This window comes from Peromyscus maniculatus, chromosome 8 (genome assembly GCF_049852395.1).
Source record: "Peromyscus maniculatus bairdii isolate BWxNUB_F1_BW_parent chromosome 8, HU_Pman_BW_mat_3.1, whole genome shotgun sequence".
Classification (NCBI taxonomy): Eukaryota; Metazoa; Chordata; class Mammalia; order Rodentia; family Cricetidae; genus Peromyscus; species Peromyscus maniculatus.
This window is the reverse complement of record NC_134859.1, coordinates 94,150,907-94,173,985: the sequence shown is the minus strand read 5'-3', so window position 1 is coordinate 94,173,985 and position 23,079 is coordinate 94,150,907. Positions and strand designations below refer to the sequence as shown.

Below are 23,079 nucleotides of genomic sequence, written 5' to 3'. Positions count from 1 at the left end.
TCACAGGAACCTAAGGAATTAGGACTGTGACACATAATTTTTGGGAACACAGTTCTACCCATAGCAGAGGTTGTCCAGCTCACTTGTCTCTTGGTCATTACTTTGAAATCTCAGTTTTAACACTTAGTTGGACGGTATGATGGTCAATTTAAGGCAAAATGATGTAGGTGTGATGGGATTGGTAGTGGGACCTGGCAGAAGTTTTTCTGTTCTATGGTGAGATAGAGCTGAATTAACCCAAGGCCACGTCTTCTAAAGGGTTATTCAAGCACAATCGGATGCTGGGTAGAATTTAGTGGGTGATGAACATGGGAAGTCCATGGGTACCTGGTTATCACCCTGATCACCACAGTCCAATATGCACATAACACAAGCGACTTTGTCCTTTTAGAAACTTTTCTTCCAAAGTATTTGTGTGTGTGTGTGTGTGTGTGTGTGTGTGTGTGTGTGTGTGTGTGTGCTGGGAAGTGGATGTCAAAGGACAACTTGCAGAAGTTGGTTCTCTTCCTTCACCATGTGAGTCCTGGAGATCTAATCCAGACCATCAGGTTTGGGACAGGGCCCTTACTCAGGAGCCATCTTGCTGGTCCTTTTTTCAAAATTTAGTAAACACATTGAAAGAGGAAGAAGAATAAGAATAAGAATAAGAAGAATAAGAAGAATAAGAAGAATAAGAAGAATAAGAAGAATAAGAAGAATAAGAATAAGAATAAGAATAAGAATAAGAATAAGAATAAGAAGAAGAAGAAGAACTTGTATTCTATATATATATTTTTTTTTTTTTTTTTTTTGGTTTTTCGAGACAGGGTTTCTCTGCGTAGTTTTGCGCCTTTTCCTGGAGCTCACTTGGTAGCCCAGGCTGGCCTCGAACTCACAGCGATCCGCCTGGCTCTGCCTCCCGAGTGCTGGGATTAAAGGCGTGCGCCACCACCGCCCGGTTTGTATTCTATATTTTAACTCAGCATATCCAAAATATTATTTCAAAGTCATAGTTATACAAATATTAGGTAAAATACTTTGTCGTGTCCCCCCGCCCCTTTGCTGAGTCCAACATGAACTCCGGACTTGCAGCACTGTACCACAAGCCATGTTTCCCAGGCACAGCATCCATGGGTATGAGGCTGCTGCAGATTCTGGATGTAGCCCCTGTGGTTAGAAGGGTCTGAGCCATAGGCTGCCAGTTTTGGGGACAATTAAAGGCCTTTGGGACTCCAGAGGCTGAGGCAGAAGGACTGAAAGTTTGAGGCCAGCTCGGACTACATAGAAAATAAAATAAAAATGGCCTTTGGAGATGAGCTTAGATCAGATCTCAAGAGGAAAAGGTATTCCAGGTAGAAAGTGAAGGCAACAACCAGGGGTCCGTTTAAACCTTCTTAAGGGAAGGGCTGAATGCTTGTTCCGGGGCTAGCATCTGTTCCAGCTTGTGTTTCTGTTCCAGCGATAAACACCATGGCCAAAAGCAACATGGGGAGGAGAGGGTTTATTTCATTTACACGTCCAGGTCACAGTCCGTTATTGAGGAAAGTCAGGGCAGGATCCGAAGCGGAAACCACAGAGGAACTGCTTCCCGGCTTGCTCAGTTTTTTTACTATTTGGTATGTATGATTGTGTGTGTGTGTGTGTGTGTGTGTGTGTGTGTGTGTGTGTGTGTGTGTGTGTGAGAGAGAGAGAGAGAGAGAGAGAGAGAGAGAGAGAGAGAGAGAGAGAGAGAGAGAGAGAGAGAGAGAGGGCACTGGATTCCCTGGAGTTAAATGCAGTTATGAGGCACCACTGGGTGCCGGGAACCGAACTCAGGTTCTCTGTGAGAGCAGTCACCAATTTTCACCACTGAGCCATCTCTCACGCCCCTCAGCTATTTTCTCATGCATCCCAGGCCCACCTGTCTAGGGATGGGGCCGCCCACAGTGGTCTGAGCTCACCCATGTGAATTATCAACCAAGGTCATTCCTCACAGACAGACCAATCTGATGAGGGCAATTCTGTAATTGCTGTTCTCCCTTCCCAGGCGGCTTTATGTTGTGTCAAGCTGACAAAAACTAACCAGGACAAATCTTTTGGGGATGAAATACAAGCGCACACGTGGTTAGAAGTACTGGCAAGTAACCTATCACTCTCTCCATCTCCTTCATGAGAGTTTAGAAGTCCAACAGCTCCTACATGTCAGCCATGCCCACCTTTTTCTACAAACCTATCTCTTATCTGTTTGAAGAGCCTATGGTTTTACAACTGGCTTCATCAGCTGCCAACACTATGATCTTTCAACTCTGCTCCCCACAGCTAGCTCAGCCTGCCAGGGTCCCCATCCCACATCCCAAGGACAGAAAATCAGATTGGCTTCCTGTTTGCCATTTCCAAATCAGCGGCCACCACACCCACCTGCTATAAACATGGCTACCCAGGCTCTTTCCTTATACGAGGTAATGCTTCTCCCAGGGTGTTCTCTGTTCCAGTAGCATTGGAAATGCAAATTCATGGTCCCAAACCAATGACTGAATTAGTGTCTCTGGAGTGGTGTTCAAGGTACCATCTTAAAGCCATGAGCTGGGTGGATTTCTCAGAAGCCGCTGTGTTTAGGAGTGTCAGTTTAGTATACCAAGACAAATGTGGGGGTGGGTTCACAGATCTGAAGGAGCTGGAACTCCTGTTTCCATCTTGGAGCCTGGATCTGCTGTGGACAGAGGCCACAGAAGATCTCAGAATGTGACTTAACCATAAACCCTGTTAGAACAGGACTAGGCATGAGTACTCCTATGAGCCCAAAGGCAGAAGCAAAGAGGAATGAACAGTGGTGGGAGAGGGAGGCTCATGTGGACAACAATAACTTCCCGGGGCTGTTTTATCAGTGATGAGTGAATCTGGAAGCAGCTGGACTACCCTGGAATTCACTAATAGCCCAGGTTGACCTTGAACTTGAGGTAATCCTCTACTTCAGCCTCATGACTGCTGAGATATTAGGTGTGTATTATCGTGTCCAGTGACAATATAACATTAAGTTGAGTTCACAAACTTTAAAAAATGAAAAGTTGATTTTTAGAAAGTGGTATAAACAGAGTACCTGAGGCCTGCATTTTTCATAGCACATATGCTATATGAAATTAGAAATTCACACTATAAAAATAGCTTTGCAGGAGTGCCATTATTAACATAACCTTACTTCAGATATGTTTTTTTAAGTGGTGGAGACAATACTTCCATGTAAAAATATATTAATGGCTGGAACAGAAGAAATACCAAGTCCTGATGGTAAGCATTTTCTTGCAAAGTCACATCAAATTTAACATTAGCCCAGGAAAACTGAAACATGTTTTTTAAAAAAGTATTTTGAATATTCTTATAACTGTGTGTAGATTTTCACCACTGGTCTAGGATACCATTATAAAGGATACCATGCTAAGTGATTAGTAAAATATGTAATAAAATGTATAAATCTTTTGGTTAAAAATAATGTTTAGCGCCGGGCGGTGGTGGCGCACGCCTTTAATCCCAGCACTCGGGAGGCAGAGCCAGGAGGATCTCTGTGAGTTCGAGGCCAGCCTGGGCTGCCAAGTGAGTTCCAGGAAAGGCGCAAAGCTACACAGAGAAACCCTGTCTCAAAAAACCAAAAAAAAAAAAAAAAAAAAAAAAAAAAAAAGTTTAGCATATGCTGTTATGGTATCTTCATCTCTAAAAATTATATTTATTCATCTATGTATGTGTATAGATATGTGTGGATATGTGCATGCTACTGCTCCTTCTGTTGGTTAGGGCCCAGAGTACAAAGTCAGGTCCTAAGGCATGGGAACAAGCGCTCTTTACCTGCTGATCTATTTGTCCAAGTTACAGCATTTTTATTGGGAATCTTGTTAAGTGGTACTTATGGGAAAATGTTTCTTTGTGTATCTGTGGTAGGCATGCATGTGTAGATAGATGTGTGTTAGTACATGTGTATGTAGGTATGCATCCATGTGCTTATGGAAGCCAGAAATGGATGTTGGGTGTCTTTCTGAGATAGGGTCTCTTGATGAACCCAGAGCTTGTTGGATTTGGGTAGTCTAGCCAGCCAGTTTACCCTGGGGATCTCTTGTCTCTGCCACCTGAGTATTTCGAGTACAGGTGGGCTCCACACCTTCCTGGCTTTTATTCAGGCTCTGGGAATTCCTCACACTTGTGTGCTATGAGTGTGAGCCTCTGAGCCAAAAATTGATTTTATTGGTATGGAATTGGTGGTGTTAGTATACTTGAGACAAATGCTTAAACCAGTGATTCCATAAAAGGTTCACAATACAATCCTGCTGAGAGCAAATTAGAAGTCACGAGGGAACAAAATGGCCTTGAAAAGCTTTCTGTAATTCCCGGACGTATCAAAGGTGCGGGCGGGCACAATTTACGTTGGAAATGGGTTTTAACTTCAGGGTGAAAGCAAAGCATGACTTCCTCAAGACCTGTTGTTCTTCCTTTGTTTGCCCTCAAAACTGTCTAAAATTGTTACTGCAATGAAACATGCGGAGCATCTCATGCTGAACTTGAATCTAATGAGAATCAAGCTTCTCTTAGCAATGTAATTTAGATGGGGCAGGTGTCCTCACAGCATGGTGCTCCGCTGAGCAGAACTGCATCACCTGGGCGAGGTGTCTCACATCAGCAAAAGCAGCAGTCTGGAGGCCGAGGCAGCAGGACTGTAATGAGTTTGAGGTCTGCCTGGGCTGCTGTGAGTTTCTAGCAGCCTAAACTATAGAGTGAAGCCTGTCTCAAGAAAACCCCAAACCAGAGATGGGCATGATTCAGTGGTAGACACATGGCCCTGGGTTTCATCTCCGGTGGGGGTGGGTGAGGGAGAAGGGAGGAAAGAACAGGGCCTCTGGAGACAGGTCCATAGGTAAAAGCACTTGTCTGCAAGCCTGACTAATTGAGTTTGATGTAAAGGTGGAAGGAGAGAACCAACTCTACCAAGTTATCCCTTCAAACACACACACACACACACACACGCGCGCGCGCGAGCGCACGCACGCACACACGCTCCTGCCACCCCCAGACATACTAACAATGAATGAATAAATAAATAAAAGTAAATACCAGAGTTCCATTTTAGATTGACCCCCGTTAGCCCCACCCCCAGGTGTGGGATGCAGCCTTCTGTGTTTAACAAATTCTCCAGGTGATGCTGATGCTCAAGTTCCAGAACCATAGGCTGGTAGTTTCTAAACCTGGTATGGATCCTAGTGCCCTATTATTTAAACCCAATCAATGTTAACAAGACTTCTCCCCCTCCCTCCTCTCTTTCTTGTTTTTATTAATATTATTAGAGAGAGTCTCATATAGCCCAGGCTGACCTTGAATTCACTACATAACTGATGATGTCCTGGATTATAAGTGTGTGCTGTGTTGGTTTTATGCAAGCTGGGCCTTGAACCCAGGACTTTGTGCATTTGAGGCAACCACTCTTAGCAACTGAGTCATATTCCCAGCCGTCTTTCTTCCCCTTATTCAAACAGTTTTCTTCCACTAGACTGATCTTTGATTATTATTTTTCTGTCTCAGAACAGGCCTATGACTGTATCCAGTACATAGAAGGAGTTCAAAAATCATTAGTTGGATGGATGAGTCTCATAGTAATATTTTGCTGTACAGTGAACAGCCATTTCTCCCTCTTCAATGCTATTTTCCTTTTCTGAATTTTTTTAACATTTAAATGCATATAACTGATATGAGTCTCAACCCCTACTTTTTGTCTTTGTCCTTACCAACTTCTAGCTATCATCTGTTAGGCTTCTGCATAGTTTATATGTACATTCAAAATATCCCCTGGTGGCTTGGGGTGCATACAAACTCTCTTTTCCTTAAAGGTTTCTGGTCCAAACATCTCTGTGGTTTGGGCCTACTAGTTTTTCATTTACTAGTTAAAGTCAATATCACATATTTAATGTGTTAAAGAAAACAATAATAATAAAACGAACACCTATGTACCCAGATTTAAAAGATTATTACTAGGATCAGGCACATGGTGGCACATGACATGAGGATGGATCTCTGTGAATTTGAGGCCAGTATGGTCTATACAGTAAGTTCCAGGCCAGCAAGGGTTATACAGTGAGACCCACTGAAAAAATAAAAGCTAAAATAATAAAGAATTGCCAGCACTTGGGAGGCAGAGGCAGTCGGATCTCTGAGTTTGAGGTCAGCCTGGTCTACTGAGAGAGTTCCAGGACAGCCAGGGCTGTTTCACAGAGAAACACTGTCTTGAAAAACAAAAAACAAACACAACCCCCTGTAGCTTGATTTTTCCGCCTGCCCACAGTCAGGACAAATCTTTGTCACCCGCCAGTCCCACAGCTGCTCAGACCCAACCAAATAAACACAGACACTTATATTGCTTGCAAACTGCATGGCCGTGGCAGGCTTCCTGCTAACTGTCCTTATCTTGCTAACTGTGCTTTTATCTTAAATTGATCCATTTCCATACATCTATACCTTGCCATGTGGCTGGTGGCTTACTGGCATCTTCACATGCTGCTGGTCATGGCGGCGGCGGCTGCAGCGTCTCTGGTCATGGCGGCGGCTGCAGCGTCTCCTTCTGCCTTTCTGTCCTTTTATTTCTCCTCTCTGTTAGTCCCGCCTATCTTTCCTGCCTAGCCACGGCCGATCAGGTTTTATTTATTTATCAATCAGAACAACTTGACATACAGACCATCCCCCAGCACAGCCAAGTGCAGACCATCTCAAACACCTGCACTCAGGCCCATGGTCCTAATCATCCTCTATACGGACCTGCTGGGTAATGCCACAAAGAACCCAAGAAGGGCTCCCACAGGACATACAGAACATCCCACAGCAACCCCCCCCCCAAAAAAAAACCCACAAAAAGCCAAAATCTAAATAAATAAATATTATAGGAGTTCCAGATGTTGCCAGTGTTGGCATACTTACCTCCTCTCACGTGTAAAACACTAGGTTTGAACCTTAGCACTGCACATACAGAGGTTGTGAACATATTGAATGGTTTTATTTCCTATATTTTCAGTTTTTTAAAAGGATTTATTTATGTGTATTGGTGTTTTGCCTGCATGTATCTGTGTGCATCACATGCACCGTGCTTGGTCAGATCCCCTGGGACTGGAGTTACAGATGGTTGTGAGCCACCATGTGTGTGCTGGGAATTGAACTCAGGTCCTCTGTAAGAGAAGTTCTCTTAACACCAAGCCATTTCTCCAGCCCATATTGAATGGTTTTAAAGCATTATATTTAGGGAAGTCTAAGCAAAATTGTCTGAACATTATGCTGTGGTGGTAATCTAATTGTACTGAAATATTATTTTGATTGTATGTTAATAAATAAAGTTGTCTGGGGGTCAGAGCTATTAGAGCCATAGCAAGAGTGTGGCGGTGGTGGCACATGCCTTTAATCCCATAGATATCTGTGTGTTCAGGGTCAGAGCTATTAGAGCCATAGCAAGAGTGTGGCGGTGGTGGCACACGCCTTTAATCCCATAAGATCTCTGTGTGTTCAGGGATACAGTCAACATTGGAGACATATGCCTTTAAGACCTAGGGGGCTGTACATTCAGACAGTGACGAGGCAGTCATGTGTTTGGGTTTACAACCAATGAGAAGGCAGAACAACATACTATAAAAAAACGAACCGACAGGAAGTAGGTCTCTTTTCGCGAAGCTGGGACAGCAGGAGGAAGGGTGAGATTTTAGCTCTGAGCTCTGACTTCTCGGCTCTCTCTTTTACATTGTTTCTGTGTTTCTTATTTAATAAGACCGTTGGTTACATCTACATTATGCCTATACCAATTTTCCTGAGCTACCACTTATTTGAAGGTATTACTTCAAATTCATAAGTCAGTCTGTCCCCTCCACTCCACATCTCCTGCTGGGTTCCCCACCATTTTCTGATATCGTAACTTCCATTTCCCAATACAAAGCTACAAATTATGTTAGTGGGTGGTTGGGAACAAAGTGTGTGCCATAAGAACCAGGCAAATGTGAATGCATACATCAGCTCGCTCAGTCTATTGTCACAACCCAGCTTCTGAAATAATGATGTAGCTATTGTTCTCTTGCTACAATAACTATTGTGGGAATTGTCTCCTGGGCCTTCAGATCTTACATAGCACAAAGAAGTGTTTCTCAAGGACCCCGTTCATTGCTTTGTGAATAATAAGCACTCTTTATTTCTTGACTGAATTTCTAGAGCTGTCCCTTGTATTTTAAGTTTTACTGCTAGAACTTATGATTTTGGGATCACTTTAATCTGTAGGAGTGTATTCAGACCTATGAAACGCTTTTGGATTTCAGCTGGAGAGTGAAAGGACTTAACTAATACATTGAAAGCAGCCATTTACAATGTTTAGGATTAAAATGTATTAGACTTCAATGAACAGTTTAAACTGCATTAATGTTATAGCAGCCTTAAGCAAAACTAACATGGATACAAATCCACGCTCTTATCTCCAGTTTTCATTGTTACTCTTGTGTGCACATGCAACTTGTATTCTCTGTTTAAATCCTGCATTACATATAAAGTCTTCCATGTTACAAAGTCACAATTGCCATTTAGATGGCTGCATAAAAATGTGTGGCTGTTGATATAATGTAATTCACTATTAATAAGGCTGTCCTCTCATCCCAACCTTGCAAAACAAAAAAACCTCAAAACACCTATATTATTTATTTGTCAAGAATAAGTTCACATTAGTGTAGTTACAGTATCAGAGTGTCATTCACACTCCTTTTCCTTTTTCCCCCTGGGACAGCAAAATACAGTATTGCCTGTACTTTTCACAGTGCCCACTTATCTTGTTCACCATCCTTGGCAGTATTTGTATCATCTCCCTATGCTTGTCCTGCTGCTGGAAAAAGAAAAGCCGGAGCAGGTAGGTAACCAGATCTGGTCCATCAGGTGAGTCTGTGGAGGTGGCAATTACAATACTAAGAGCTAAGCACTCCTGGGAATTTGCTGGAACGTTCGGGGTGGGGATAGCGTCTGGTCGAATCAATTCTTCTATCTCGGGTCTACTTTACTCTCGCCAGCCTCTCAGGGCGCGCAGTGGGCGTCTAACATGGGCAGTCTGCCCTGTAGGGACACAGGCTCTCTTTTAGTGAGCTGGTCAGCAGGCCCCTTCTGGTGCCACCGAGCCGGCGCCGCCGGGCGGTGGAGTTCGGAGCTGGGTCTGGGCCGCGGCGCACGCGTTTTCTGCGGCCGGTGCCCAGTCCGGCTTTCCTCCGGAGCCCCAGACGCAGGAGACCTCGCCCACAACCCCGCCCCCGCCGCCATGGCCCCGCCCCCGCCGCCCCGCCCCGCCGCCGGCCCCGCCCCCGTCTCCTCCCCGCCCCCAGGAGCCGACGAGTGGCGGCGGCGGCAGCGGCGGCGACGGCCCCAGGACCCGGTTCCCTCAGACAAGAGGGCGGGTGGAGGAGGAAGCGGCCGATCACCCGCCCGCCTCAGCAGACTTCGCGCCGTCGGCTCCCGGGCCTTGCGGCACCGAGAAGGAGAAGCCGAGGCGGGCCGCGAGGAGGGAAGGCGGCGGGGGCGCGGGGCGGAGGCGGCGGCGCGGCCGGCCGCGACTGCCGCTTTGTTGTGCGGCCCGGGCCGAGGAAGCAGAAGTGGGAGGAGGGGGGAGCTCTGCGTCCCGCTCCCTCCGCGGCTCATGGCGACGGCGCTCGGCACATCCGGGACCCTCCGGCCCTGGCGGCCGCGGCGCGGGCTGTTCGGGCCCCGGCCCCGGCCGCTGTGGTGACTCCTCCGCGCCTCGCCGTCGTCCCAGCCCAGCCCGTCCGCTCGCCGCCGCCGCCTCCTCCGCCTCCTCCTCCCCCGCCGCCGGGGACATGTCTAACCCCGGAGGCCGGAGGAACGGGCCCGTCAAGCTGCGCCTGACAGGTGAGCAGGGCGGGCGGCTGCGGCGCCTGCGGCCGGGCGGAGGGCCGGGGTCGCGGTCAGTGGTGCGTTGGAAGGGAATGCGGGCGTGGGAAGGCCTAGTTCAGGGAGTCATTGGAGAACCACTTAACTGGGGTTGGGAAATGCTTCAGAACGCCGAGGGTGGCCCGTGGGGCTCCTGGGGAGGGTGGATTTGAGGTCCCGAAGTCTGGTTTCCTCGGGTCACGGAGCAGCCTCTGGGCTGTACTGCCCAGGTGGGGTCGTGAAGGGGATTACCGAATCCGGTTGCTGATTGCAAGCAGTAAACACTCCTTAAATATGGAGTGAGGTGCTTAACGGGAGAGTGAGTGTGTGTGTGCGCGTGTGTGCGTGTGTGTTCCCCGGTTGTTAACTTGGACACCCACCCATGCCCGGGTGTGAAACCTTGACTCTCCAGCTGCCAACCTCTGTGGCCAGTGCCACACACCTTAAACGCAGGTCTCTGGGAGGGACTGAGACCGTGGTTGGCTTTTCCGGTGTGTCTGCCTGATCCCACGACTCCCGGCTCATTGTACACTCTGTGTTTTGGAAGTTGTTTGATTGTAGGGTAGCGTGTTTGGGGTTGTCCCTTGTAGGCCGCAGAACTGGTGGCTCACGTCTTAGCTCCAGACCTGGTTTTAAGAACACTTGCTTTGGATGTATTTCTAAGTCTGGACTCGTACAAACTTTCAAGCGAACTTTCTCCGGTTCTCTCCACACTCCTCACCATTTTCTAAATGGAAAAGAATGCTCAGAGGGATTTGTTAAAGAGAAGACAAAACTGTTTATGTTCCCAGGTGCATCGAGTTGTTAACATATTACAGGTATAATTTGCTTACCGTGCCACTTCTGATATTCTTCCGTGATTACATCTCCCTCATTTTAAGGGAAAATTGTATTTAGTTAAGAGTGTAATTGAAACTACTGTCCCTATGCTAGCCTCGTCATTATTGGAAGTAAATTGTCCACATTTCTATTCAGATGTGTGATGAGAAAGATAGCATTTTGTAGGGGATTCGTATGCATTTGTGCCAGTGTAGAATAAAGTAATTACATTTGCCCACACTAAACTTTGAAATTTACGTGGACGAATTTTGTAGTTGAATGCTGGTGTGTTAGATGCCAGTCCATTGGCGGTACTTTCTAGATAACTTGCAGTGTATTTGGTGTTTGAGAATTTAGCTTGAAGGTCTGTTGGCTACAGCTTAAAAGTACTTTATTTTTGAGGCTGGAGAGATGGTTCAGAGGTTGAGAGTGTACTGTTCTTGAAGAGGACCTGAATTCTATTCCCAGTACCCCCACCTTGGCTCACTACTACCTGCATCTCTAGCTCTAGGGAATCTGAAGTATCTGGCCTCTTACAGGCCCCTTTACTCATGTACAGTACCACCCCTACCCCCAGTAATTAAAAATATATGCATATTACTGACCTGAAAGTGTTTTTTTTTTCCCCTAGGGAAAACAACAAGGCATTATTAACTGTTTCTTAATGGAAAAGCTATATTGGGGGATGCTTTTCTTTTCATCTTTTTTGTCTTTGTCTGGGGGAGAGTCAGTGGAACACAGTTATAAAGGATCTTGGTTGCTCTAGTTTATCTGTTGCTGTTCTTTTTTTTTTTTTTTTTTTTTTTTGGTTTTTCGAGACAGGGTTTCTCTGTGTAGCTTTGCGCCTTTCCTGGGACTCTCTTGGTAGCCCAGGCTGGCCTCGAACTCACAGAGATCCGCCTGGTTCTGCCTCCCGAGTGCTGGGATTAAAGGCGTGCGCCACCACCGCCCGGCTGTTGCTGTTCTTTTTAGGCAGGCCTGTGTCAGTAATTACAGACAGAAACTGTGAGTATGGGAGTGCAAAACCCATCGGAAATAGGCTGTTATTGTTTCCTTCTGGGATATATACATGGGAGAGAAAAGAGGGATTTTGATTTTCTTTGGATAAAATGAGTTTTGAGGTTTTTATTCCATATGCGGAGGTCACAGGACAATTTGTGGGACTTCTCTCCCACCTCATGAATTCTGCCGATCAAACTCAGGCCTTCAGGCTTGAGAGAAAGCACCTTCACCTCTTCAGCCATCCCAGTGTCTGAGGGTTGGTGTGATTCAGTAGGTCTTTTATTTATTCATCATTTCTTTGCTGCATATGATATGTTACAAAAATTCACAAGTGAAGTTTGCTAGGCTAATGTGATAACCTCCGTTCTACGGAAACCTCCAGTGAGAGGAAAAAGATCACACTTAGTTTTTGAGCAAGAGGATGGATACATTAGACTAAATTTATAGAGTGATTTTTTGTATACTTAGTTTTTTCTGAAGAATTTTAAATACTCTGTCCTCTCCTCTTGATTGTAAAAACAGTTTGAACAGTTGAACTACTCTGTTTCTTAAAGCCATTGGGAATTTGCCTGTGAATAGTTTTCTCAAAGTCTGACAAATATTAAAAACATTGTTCTCTGTTTGATTACATATGGTGGAATCTCCTCTGTTTTGCAAGGAACATTAACTTATATTTTTTCATTTTTGTTCATCATTTACAAATTAAATACTATAGATTTTAACAAATAGATCTCAAGAGCTGGATTCAATTAGCAGCTTTTTAGGACACAAACATAAAAGGGTTAGATGGAAAAGATTGTTTTGACTGACTGGATAAATGACAGGGCTGTGTTTGATGTGCGTCCAGGAATTGGTCTGGAGCTGGTGCCCAACTTCTCAGTCCATCTTGAGAAGCCAAATAAAATATTTAACCTAGGCCTCTTTTTGTTTAAAAAAAAGGTTGATGCTTTGTTAAGACCTTAAGAAATGTTTGGCATACCTTTAGATTAAGTGTTTAACAGTTCATTTAAGACTGGGTTCCCTAATAGAGGAAAAAAACTCACGTAAAAAAAAAAATCCCACAGTGAACTTTTATTTGGTTTATAATACACTTGGGCTGTAAGATGTTTTAAGATTACTGTTCTTTGCTCTAAGTTAAAGCCATTTAAAAATTTACATTTATGGAGTATCTTTGATTCCAAGGTACTTTATGAACTGTAGTTAATTATATCCTTAATGGAGAATTGCCCATTGCTGAAAGGTGTTAACATTTCTTTCTTCATAGTCGGTCTCTGCCTGTCTCTCAGCCTCCCACCCCCACCCCATGAAATCTCTGCCCACAATAGATATTTTCCACAAACTATTCCTAAAATCCATCCACTAGTTAACTGTGATATTGTTGATGCTAAGAAGTGGGATTAATTTAATCTCAAATTTGAGATTCTGTAGGCCATTGGTGAATATATGGAATGTTCTATCAAGTTACTTTTAGTTTTTATAACATATTAGCATTTGATCATTAAAATGGGCTATCTCAAACACTATCAATTTCAGTTTGTATATGTAGAGTGGAGAATGGATTGATTATATATTGTATAATTTGTAGCGTGACACGTATCTAATACCGGCATTCCTCACAGCAGTAAGAAATGGTTTGGCCAGTCTTGCCGTAGTGGCTCACTCGGGAGGCAGAGGCAGGCCAATCTCTGAGTGTGAGGCCAGCCTGGTCTACAGAGAGAGTTCCAGGACAGCCAGGGCTACACAGAGAAAACCTGTCTCGAAAAAAGAAAAGAAAAAGAAAAAAGAAATGGTTTGGGTTGAAAATAGTCTATATATTTGGTTATAGTGAAAAAAATGGGATAATTTTTATACTCTTATTGTTTTTGAAAATCAAAGGCTGGAAAAAGCAGTTTAGTGTAGTTTCTAATATTTTAAATTCTTAGGTATGGAGTAATAGCAGATTACTTATCCAGAACCTTTATTTTAGACCTTTTTGTAAGTGCAGTGTTTTTGTATGCTGTTTCTTATTAATTTTAAAAATCCTTGGCAGTAAAGATGTTAAGTTGACCTATATGTAAGGAAAATTAATTCTAAAATCTCACTTTAAATATATTTGTATCTTAATATTATTTCACTGCATATTTTATTTAATTCAAGACTTTAAAAATTTGAACTTCATTGCAACTTTTAGGTTTCTAAGCGTGAATGTGCCTGTGTACCATAATGACTTCCTAAGGGCTATTGCTATTTGAATGTAGCTAATTCATTTTATTGGTTTCTGAAGAGGAAACCAAAATGTCATAGCTTCCTTTCTTTTCTTTATGGTTATGACATAGCAATGAAATAAGTTTATTTTATTTTTTAAGATAATTTTTTAAATTATTATTAAGAGATTTTCTATTCATTGCTTCTTTTCTGTTAAGTGCTCTCTTGTACACTAATTTTCTTCAGACAGGCAGTAGTTTGGTTTTCTTGAAGTATGTGTGTTTTAATCATGGCTTCGGCCTTTTTCATGTTGATTTATCTATTTTTTTATTTATTTATTTTATTTTATTTTACAATACCATTCAGTTCTACATATCAGCCACGGGTTCCCCTATTCTCCCCCCTCCCACACCCTCCCCTTACCCCCAGCCCACCCCCCATTCCCACCTCCTCCAGGGCAAATCCCCCCCCCCCCCCAGGACTGCGATCAACCTGGTAGACTCAGTACAGGCAGGTCCAGTCCCTTCCTCCCAGACTGAGCCAAGTGTCCCTGCATAAGCTCCAGGTTTCAAACAGCCAACTCATGCAATGAGCACAGGACTTGGTCCCACTGCCTAGTTGCCTCCCAAACTGATCAAGCCAATCAACTGTCTCACCTATTCAGAGGGCCTGATCCAGCTGGGGGCCCCTCAGCCTTTGGTTCATAGTTCATGTGTTTCCATTCATTTGGCTATTTTTTTTTCAATATTTGAGTAAAACCAAAATTTATTATAAGCCACAGTCGTCCTAGGGACCTCCATGCTATATATATAGCCTCCATGGTTCTATGGGTTGTGGTCTGATTGTTCTTTATTTTATATCTAGAATCCATTTATTGAGTGAATACATACCATGACTGTCTTTCTGGGTTTGGGTTACCTCACTCAGGATGATTTTTTCTAGTTCCATCCATTTGCCTGCAAATTTCATGCTTTCATTGTTTTTCTCTGCTGAGTAGTACTCCATTGTGTATATGTACCACATTTTTTTCATCCATTCTTCCGTTGATGGGCATCTAGGTTGTTTCCAGGTTCTGGCTATTACAAATAGTGCTGCTATGAACATAGCTGAGCATGTATCTTATGGTATGAATCAGCATTCCTTGGGTATATGCCCAAGAGTGGGATGGCTGGGTCTTGAGGTAGTTCGATTCCTAATTTTCTGAGAAACCGCCATACTGATTTCCACAGTGGTTGTACAAGTTTACATTCCCACCAACAGTGGAGGAGTGTTCCCTTTGCTTCACATCCTCTCCAACATTGACTGTCATTGGTGTTTTTGATCGTAGCCATTCTGACAGGTGTAAGGTGGTATCTCAGAGTTGTTTTGATTTGCATTTCTCTGATGATTAAGGATGTTGAACATTTCTTTAAATGTCTTTCAGCCATTTGTGATTCTTGTTTTGTGAATTCTCTGTTTAGCTCTTTAGCCCATTTTTTAATTGGACTGTTCAGTATTTTGATGTCTAGTTTCTTGAGTTCTTTATATACTGTGGAGATCAATCCTCTGACAGATGTGGGGTTGGTGAAGATCTTTTCCCAGTCTGTTGACTGTCTTTTTGTCTTATTGACTGTGTCTTTTGCCCTGCAAAAGCTTCTCAATTTCGAGAGGTCCCATTTATTAATTGTTGTGCTCAGGGTCTGTGCTGTTGGTGTTTTATTTAGGAAATGGTCTCCGGTGCCAATGCGTTCAAGAGTGCTTCCTACTTTCTTTTCTGTTAAGTTTAGTGTAACTGGATTTATGTTCAGGTCTTTGATCCACTTGGACTTGAGTTTTGTGCATGGTGACAGATAGGGATCTATTTGTAATCTTTTACATATTGACATCCAGTTATGCCAGCACCATTTGTTGAAGATACTTTCTTTTTTCCATTGTATAGTTTTGGCTCCTTTGTCAAAAACTAGTTGTTCATATGTGCATGGATTAATGTCAGGGTCTTCAATTCGATGATTTATCTATTTTTATAATAACAGGTGTGCTGCCTAGTTGATGTCAATTTCACACAAGCTAGAGTTATCAGAGAGGAGGTAGCCTCAATTGAGAAAATGTTTCAATAAGATCTGGCTGTGGGTAAGCCTGTAGGGTATTTTCTTAATTAGTGATTGATGTGGGCGGGCCCTGCCTATTGTTAGTAGTGCCACCCTTGGGCTGGTTGGTGGTCCTGGGTTCTATAAGAAAGCAGGCTAAGCAAGCCAATAAGCAGCACTTCTCCATAGTCTCTGCAACAGCTCCTGCCTCCAGGTTTTAGCCCTGTTTGAGTTCCTGTCCTGATTTCCTTCGATGGTGGACTATGATGGTGTGGAAATGTAAGCCAAATAAATCCTTTCCTCCCAGCTTGCTTTTTTTTTTTTTTTTTGAAGATCGAACCCAGGGCCTTACCACTTGCTAAATCCCCAACCCCCAGCTTGTTTTTGATCATGGTGTTTTTTTCATAGCAATAGTAATCCTGACTAAGACAACATGCTAACATTTTATTGTTTAGCATGTAACTTAGCACATTTAGCATATAATTCAATTTTCTTTCATATTTTTCTTTTTCTTTCTTTCTTTCTTTCTGTCTGTCTGTCTGTCTGTCTTGTCTTGTCTTGTCTTGTCTTGTCTTTTGAGACAGGCTTTCTCTGTGTAACAGCTCTACCACACTTGGGTCATATTTTTCTTTTTAGACAGATTAGGTAGTTTACTGACTTCAAGCTCATTGTGTAGATGAGGATGACCTTGAAATTCTGGTCTTTCTGCCTCCATTTCCCAAGTTTTGGGATCACAGGTGTATGCCACCATTCCTGAAATAATTTAGTTTTCAAGGTAAAGCAAAGGGTCAAACTTAAGGCACACAAAATTTTCATTTTAACTAATTAATTAATTAATTTTGTGCGGCCCGAACCTAGGGCCTTGTACGTGCCAAGCAAGCACTATCATTCAGCTATATGTCAGGCCCTAATATGTCTTACTCTTTAAAAATAGATCATATTTAACAGAATGTAAAGTTCTATTTATGATTCATTATAATTTTGAATGTCAGTTACTGTATTATTGTAATGTGTAGGATAAGAATTACATGGTCTGTAGAGAGAACTGTGTCCCTGGATAAATTATGATATATTGTTTCACTTTGTTATTGTGTTTTTTTCATTGGCCCTCATTTTTGTTCACTGTTATTTTCATATTTAAGAAAGGTAAAACCAATAGATGTGGTGGTGAATCCCTTTAATCAAAGCACTTGGGAGGCACAGACAGGTGGGTCTTCGTGAGTTTGAGGTGTACCTGGTCTATATAGTGAGTTTCAGTCCAGCCAGGAATATACATTGAGACCTTATTTTTTTTTTTTAAAGCTGAACCTTTGAAATATACTGTTATAATCAGCATTTTAAAATATTTATTTTGTGTGTGGGGATTTTGCCTGTATGTATGTGTGTTTATGGTGCCCTCTGAGGTCAGAAGAGAATATCACATTCCTGGAACTGGGGTTATAGATCATTGTGAGTAACCTTGTTGGTGTTTGAAACCAATTCTGGGCCCTTTGCAAGATCAACAAGTGCTCTTAACAGCTGAGCCATCTCTCCAGCCCCTTAATCAGCATTTTTTGTTTTGTTTTATTTTATTTTGTTTTGTTGTGGGACAGAAGAGTCTTACTCTGGAGATCATACTGGCCTTGAACTTGGAGTGATCCTCTTGCTTTTACCTCTTCTGTTCTGGATTACAGGTGTGTGACACTAATCCTTACTATAAATCAGCATCATTGTATGTTTTGTATAATTGACATGTATTAAATACTGGACACTGGAGCTAAGGAGACGGCTCAGCAAGTACAGGTTGCCACCAAGCCTGATGACCTGAGTTCAGTCACTGAGACTCACATGATAGAAGTAGGGAACTGCCCCTAGAAAGTAATCCTCTGAGTTCACACTCATGACCTGGCATGGGCATGAACACACACAAACACGCAGATCAATTAAAAAAATAGACACTGTCAAGTTTTTATCTGTTGTCACTTTTTGTTTGTACAACAGCTATATGAAGTAGGAAGTTAAGACATTTCAGAACTCAAGTTACCTATCTAAAGAAAGGGTTAAAAACTTGTTATGTGTTGTGTGGAAAAATAATCATTAGGAGTTATTCTTGGGCTTTGTAATTCTAGGGTTTTTTTTTTTTTTTTTTTTTTTTTTTTTAAAGGCTCAGTCAAAGATTATTGTTATCCTTAGAACTTTCCCTCACTTGAATTGGTCTTTTCTCTATGACTAGAGAGACCCTTTCTCTAGTCTGGTATAGGATCTAACTCATCTATGGGGACTTGTTTCTGTGTGTAAATCCCATGAAGACAAGATCCGTGTGTCAGCACAAATTAGGAGCTTTGGACACTTTACTGAACGGATGCCTGAAACCGATATGTATAGTTCTATAGTCCCACAAGTATTTGTTATGACTGTTGCATTGGGTATGAGTGGGCAATAGACAGGGACTACATTTAGGACCTTGATATGTTTGCCAAAAAGTTTGATATTATTTTAAGGTGATGGGAGCCACTGAAATATTTGAAGCTTTATTACATTTGCTATTAAAAATAGCCTAGCATAGCCGGGCGGTGGTGGTGGCGGCGGCGGCGGCGGCCTTTAATCCCAGCACTCGGGAGGCAGAGGCAGGCGGATCTTTGTGAGTTCAAGGCCAGCCTGGTCTCCAAAGCGAGTTCCAGGAAAGGCGCAGAGCTACACAGAGAAACCCTGTCTCGAAACCCCCCCCCCCAAAAAAAAAAAAGCCTAGCAGTAATATAGAAGTTAGACTCTAATTGAACCTAGTAAGACTGGTTTTAGGAGAACCAGTTAAGGGAATTTGATAGTGTCCATTTTCAGGTTTCTTTTTGTTACTTGAACATTTATTTCCAATTTTTATTACCACAAATAATTGCTGTAAGCATGTTGGTATAGATAACTTTGATTTTTTTCTTTTCTTTCTTTTTTTTCTTTTGGTTTGGTTGGTTTTGAGAGTCATATTACTCAGGTTGGACTTGAATTCTCTATGTAGTTGAGAATGATCTTGAACTTCTGTTCTTCCTGCTTTCCTGAGTGCTAGGATTATAGGTATGTGTCATCATGCCTGTAGTGCTGGGAATTGGACCTAGGCCATCATGAATGCTAAGGAAGCACCTACCAAGTCCATAATTATGAACTTTAAAATTATTTTCTTATGGTATTTCCATAAAAATAGTGCCAGAGCTTAGTATGGTGATACATACCTGTATCTCAGCATTTGTGAGGTTGAGACAGGAGGATCATGAGTTTGAGGCCAGCCTACATAGTGAGTTCCAGCCAGCCTGGGTTATAGGGAGAGACTGGGTTTTAAAAAACAAAACTGAAACAGTATTGTCATATTCAAGTGTGTTCATCCTCTTAAGATTATTTTTTTAAAAAGATCAATTTTTTTGTATTTATTGGCTTTAAATTTTTCCCATACAATATATTTTAATCATTTTCCCCCTCCCCAGCTCCTCCCAGATCTCTTCACTTCCTTACCCACCCATCTTTATGTTCTTTTTTCTCTCAAAAGCAAACAAACAAGCAAAAAAACTCAAAAGACAAAACAAAAGTGCACAAAAAACATGGAGTCTTTTGTGTGGGCCAGCCATTTCTGAGCAGGAGGCCTGCCCTGGTTGATGTACCTAGTATGCATGAACTCCATTGGAGAAAATTGACTTCTCTCTCCCAGCAGATATCAACTGAAAGTAGCTTCCTGGGCACCCTGACCAAAAACTTTGTGTCCTTTCCTCTTCTCTGTGCTTAGATTTTTGTCTTCATATGTCTGCATGCTGCCACAGTCTCTGTGGGTTCATCCATGCATCAGCTGTTTGCCTGGAGTCATTCACCACCTCTGGGTCTCACAATCTTTCCATCTCCTCAACTCTGCACATTGCCCAGTTGTGGGTCTCTGTGTTCATTGTCATCTACTGCAGAAGCTGCTTCTCTGAGTAAGGTTCAGTGATGCACTGATGTATGTGGATAGCAATATGTCATTAGGAGTCATTTTATATTTTCTTGCTGTGTTCATTTAGCAGATGAATAGAAGTAGGTTTTCTTCTACCAGTAGATGGAGCTCTTTCTGTACAGGTAGGTAGCTGTCAAGTCTAAGGCCTGTAAATCAAAGTCAAAATGAGTGTCCTTGGAATAAATGGATTGAAGGGTTAGACACTGAGCAAGGCAACTCCAGCTTTCAGTGAAACTCTACACATAAATTAGTTTATGAATATAAATTAAATGTTGCATGTTATAGAACAGAGACAAAACTTTATTAAATTAGCACTGCTAACATTAGTTAATTCTACTTGTATTTTTGTGTGACATTATAGGGTCAGACTGATAACTTTTTTACAGAAAGAAATTTTCTAAAGAAAAAAATGGATTAGTTAAATCGATCATTTTGTGAGAGGATGAAAAAGTATTTTAAATTTCTGAAAAAAGTCATGAGGCATTTGAAACATTCAGAATACCATAGCTAACGATTGCTATGTGGTACATCAGTAATATATATTTGTGAATTAAAGATGGGTGGAATTGAAAAAGGTGCAAATGTTCTTTAAGACCTCACTGGAAACATAGAAGATTTCTTTCTATGATGTCATTATTGAATTAACTAATATCTCAGTAATTTTGATATCATTAAGCTATGAAAGTATAGGACTGAAGAGTTCTTTTGTTAATTTTTGACTTGATTGATAGGACTCCTAACATCTTTATTACTTTGTGCATGTGTGTAGGTCAGAGTATGACTCTCAGGAGTCAGTTCTCTCCTCTCATCATTTGAGTCTTGGGGATTGAATTTAGGTCCTTAGGCTTAGTGGCAAGAGCCTTTACCTGCTGATCTGTCTCACTGATCCAGCTCTGTTACCACTGTATAAATTTTCCTCCATAGAGAAATAAATGTCTAGCTGATATTCACTGAAAACCAATTTGTGGAGTACATGCACAGTTTGTCAGTAGTAGGAAGATAATATGTATTTCAGAGTTTTGTTAACTGAATGAGTAAAAGTTTTTTTTTTTTTTTTTTTTTTTGGTTTTTCGAGACAGGGTTTCTCTGTGTAGCTTTGCGCCTTTCTTGGAACTCACTTGTTAGCCCAGGCTGGCCTTGAACTCACAGAGATCCGCCTGGCTCTGCCTCCCGAGTGCTGGGATTAAAGGCGTGCGCCACCACCGCCCGGCGAATGAGTAAAAGTTTTTAAAAAGGATGTATGACAAACATACTTAAAGGTCTAACCCCCAGGGTCAAGAGCACTGGCTACTTTGCCAGAGGACTTGGGTTCGGTTCTCAGCACCCACATGGCAGAACCATCTGTAACTCCAGTTCCAGGGAATCTAACACCCTCTTCTGACCTCAAGAGTACCAGACATGCATGTGGTGCACACACATACATGCAGGCAAAACTCTGATAACACATAAAAATAAAGAAATCTTAAGTCTGAGCCAGTACTTGGACATACACTTGTAATCCTGGGTACTTGGGGTGCTGAGGCTGTAGGATCTTGCACACAGAACCAGCCTAGGCAACAAGTGAGACAAAAGATGGGGACAGGGGACAGGAAAAGGACTGGGGGAAAGCACAAGCAGCACAATCCCTTGGAGTCCCTGTAAAGAGGTGACGTATCTGCAATCCCGGCACTGCTATAGGAAATAGAAGGCAGACTGGAGAATCTCTTGGAAGCTTGGGGACCAGCTAGATTTGCAGACAAAGTAGCAAACAAACAAAAACAACAAGGCTGGGTGTGGTGGTGAACGCCTTTAATCCCAGCACCCAGGAGGCAGAGGCAGGCAGATCTCTTAGTTCGAGACCAGCCTGGTCTACAGAGTGAGTTCCAGGAGAGCCAGAGCTTACACAGAGAAACCTTATCTCAAAAAACCAAAAACAAAACAAAGCCTATTATTTTCAGGAGTAATACAATGTTATCTTAGTTCAAAAGAGAGTAAATTTAATAATTTGCTCTGCTTGGTAGTTGATGCTCCTATAATAAATGGCAGGCTTGTTTTGATTTTTTTTAAAGGCCCAAGGATTAAATTAAGGGTATAATAGATAACCATGCTTAGAAAGATTATAATACAAGGTTCTGGACTAGCTAGCTGTTCAGTGGCCAGGGTGAGAATATTCATCCCCATTCCTCTTTAGGAGAATCATGGTGCAAAGAAACAGTCTGTAGAGGCTGTAGGCCAACTGTGTGGATGCACCAAACTGTATTTTACCCCCCCCCCCCTTTTAACATAGGGTTTGTTTCAAAAGACTCTACACTTTTTAAAAATTAAGCTTGTAATTAAAAGGTAAAATGAGCCGGGTGGTATGGCACAAGACTTTTTAATCCCAGTACTCAGGAGGCAGAGGCAGGCAGTTTCTGTGAGTTTGAGGCCAGTCTGGTCTACAGAGTGAGTTCCAGGACAGCCCGAGCAGTTATACAGAGAAACCCTGTCTTGAAAAACAAAACAAAGAGGTAAAATGAGATGACCATTATTGAGAGCAGCACAGATCAGTGCATCTGCTAGTTCATCTTGACATAATTAAATGTCTTGATTTCATACAATACCTGAGCTTCGTATCCAGTACCTGCTTGTTGGACAGATTGTTTCAAATAAATTCAATATCTTCTAAAAATAAGTTGTTTGTAAATTAATTTTTAAGGTAGCATATTAAGTAATTGGTTTCATTATGGCATTTCCACAAGTGAGTCATTATACTTTGTTCTAATTTTTCCTCTTCACCAATACATAACTTTTTTGATTAAAAAAATCACTTTAAATTATGTGTCTGTGTGCGCGTATGTGCATGTCAGGGTGTGGCCAGAGGCATTGCATCTCTCTAGAGCTACAGGTTGTTGTGAGTCGCTTGCCATGGGGTGCTGGTCCTTTGCAAGAGCAGTACAGACAACCTCTGAGCCATCTCTTTAGTCTTAGTCCCTAACAGATTTTTTTAAATCTCTTGACAATGTATAACAACTAATTTCTATGTGGAAAAATCACCCTGTTGCTAGCCAAACAAATTCTTCTTCCCTCAATTATTTGGAACAAAAGAAAGAAAACAAAAGCCGTAAGTGATTTATGTGATATGAAGCAAAACAAAGTATTTGAAAAAATTATATTTGCTGTATAAAAGGTTTTTAAGTATTTTTTTTTTTTTTTTTTTTTTTTTTT

The 23,079-nt window shown here is 42.2% G+C and overlaps 1 protein-coding gene across 1 annotated transcript in view; it reads left to right on the top strand.

The window, feature by feature from the left end:
- Nucleotides 1–9,308: 9,308 nt before the first annotated feature.
- Smurf2 (SMAD specific E3 ubiquitin protein ligase 2) overlaps nt 9,309–23,079 on the top strand; it is a 110,907-nt gene continuing 97,136 nt past the window's right edge. Inside the window, exon 1 of the mRNA XM_006970491.4 lies at nt 9,309–9,858. Coding sequence (XP_006970553.1) covers nt 9,807–9,858 — 52 coding nt within the window. The 5' untranslated portion in view covers nt 9,309–9,806. The remainder of the gene's footprint in view (nt 9,859–23,079) is intronic.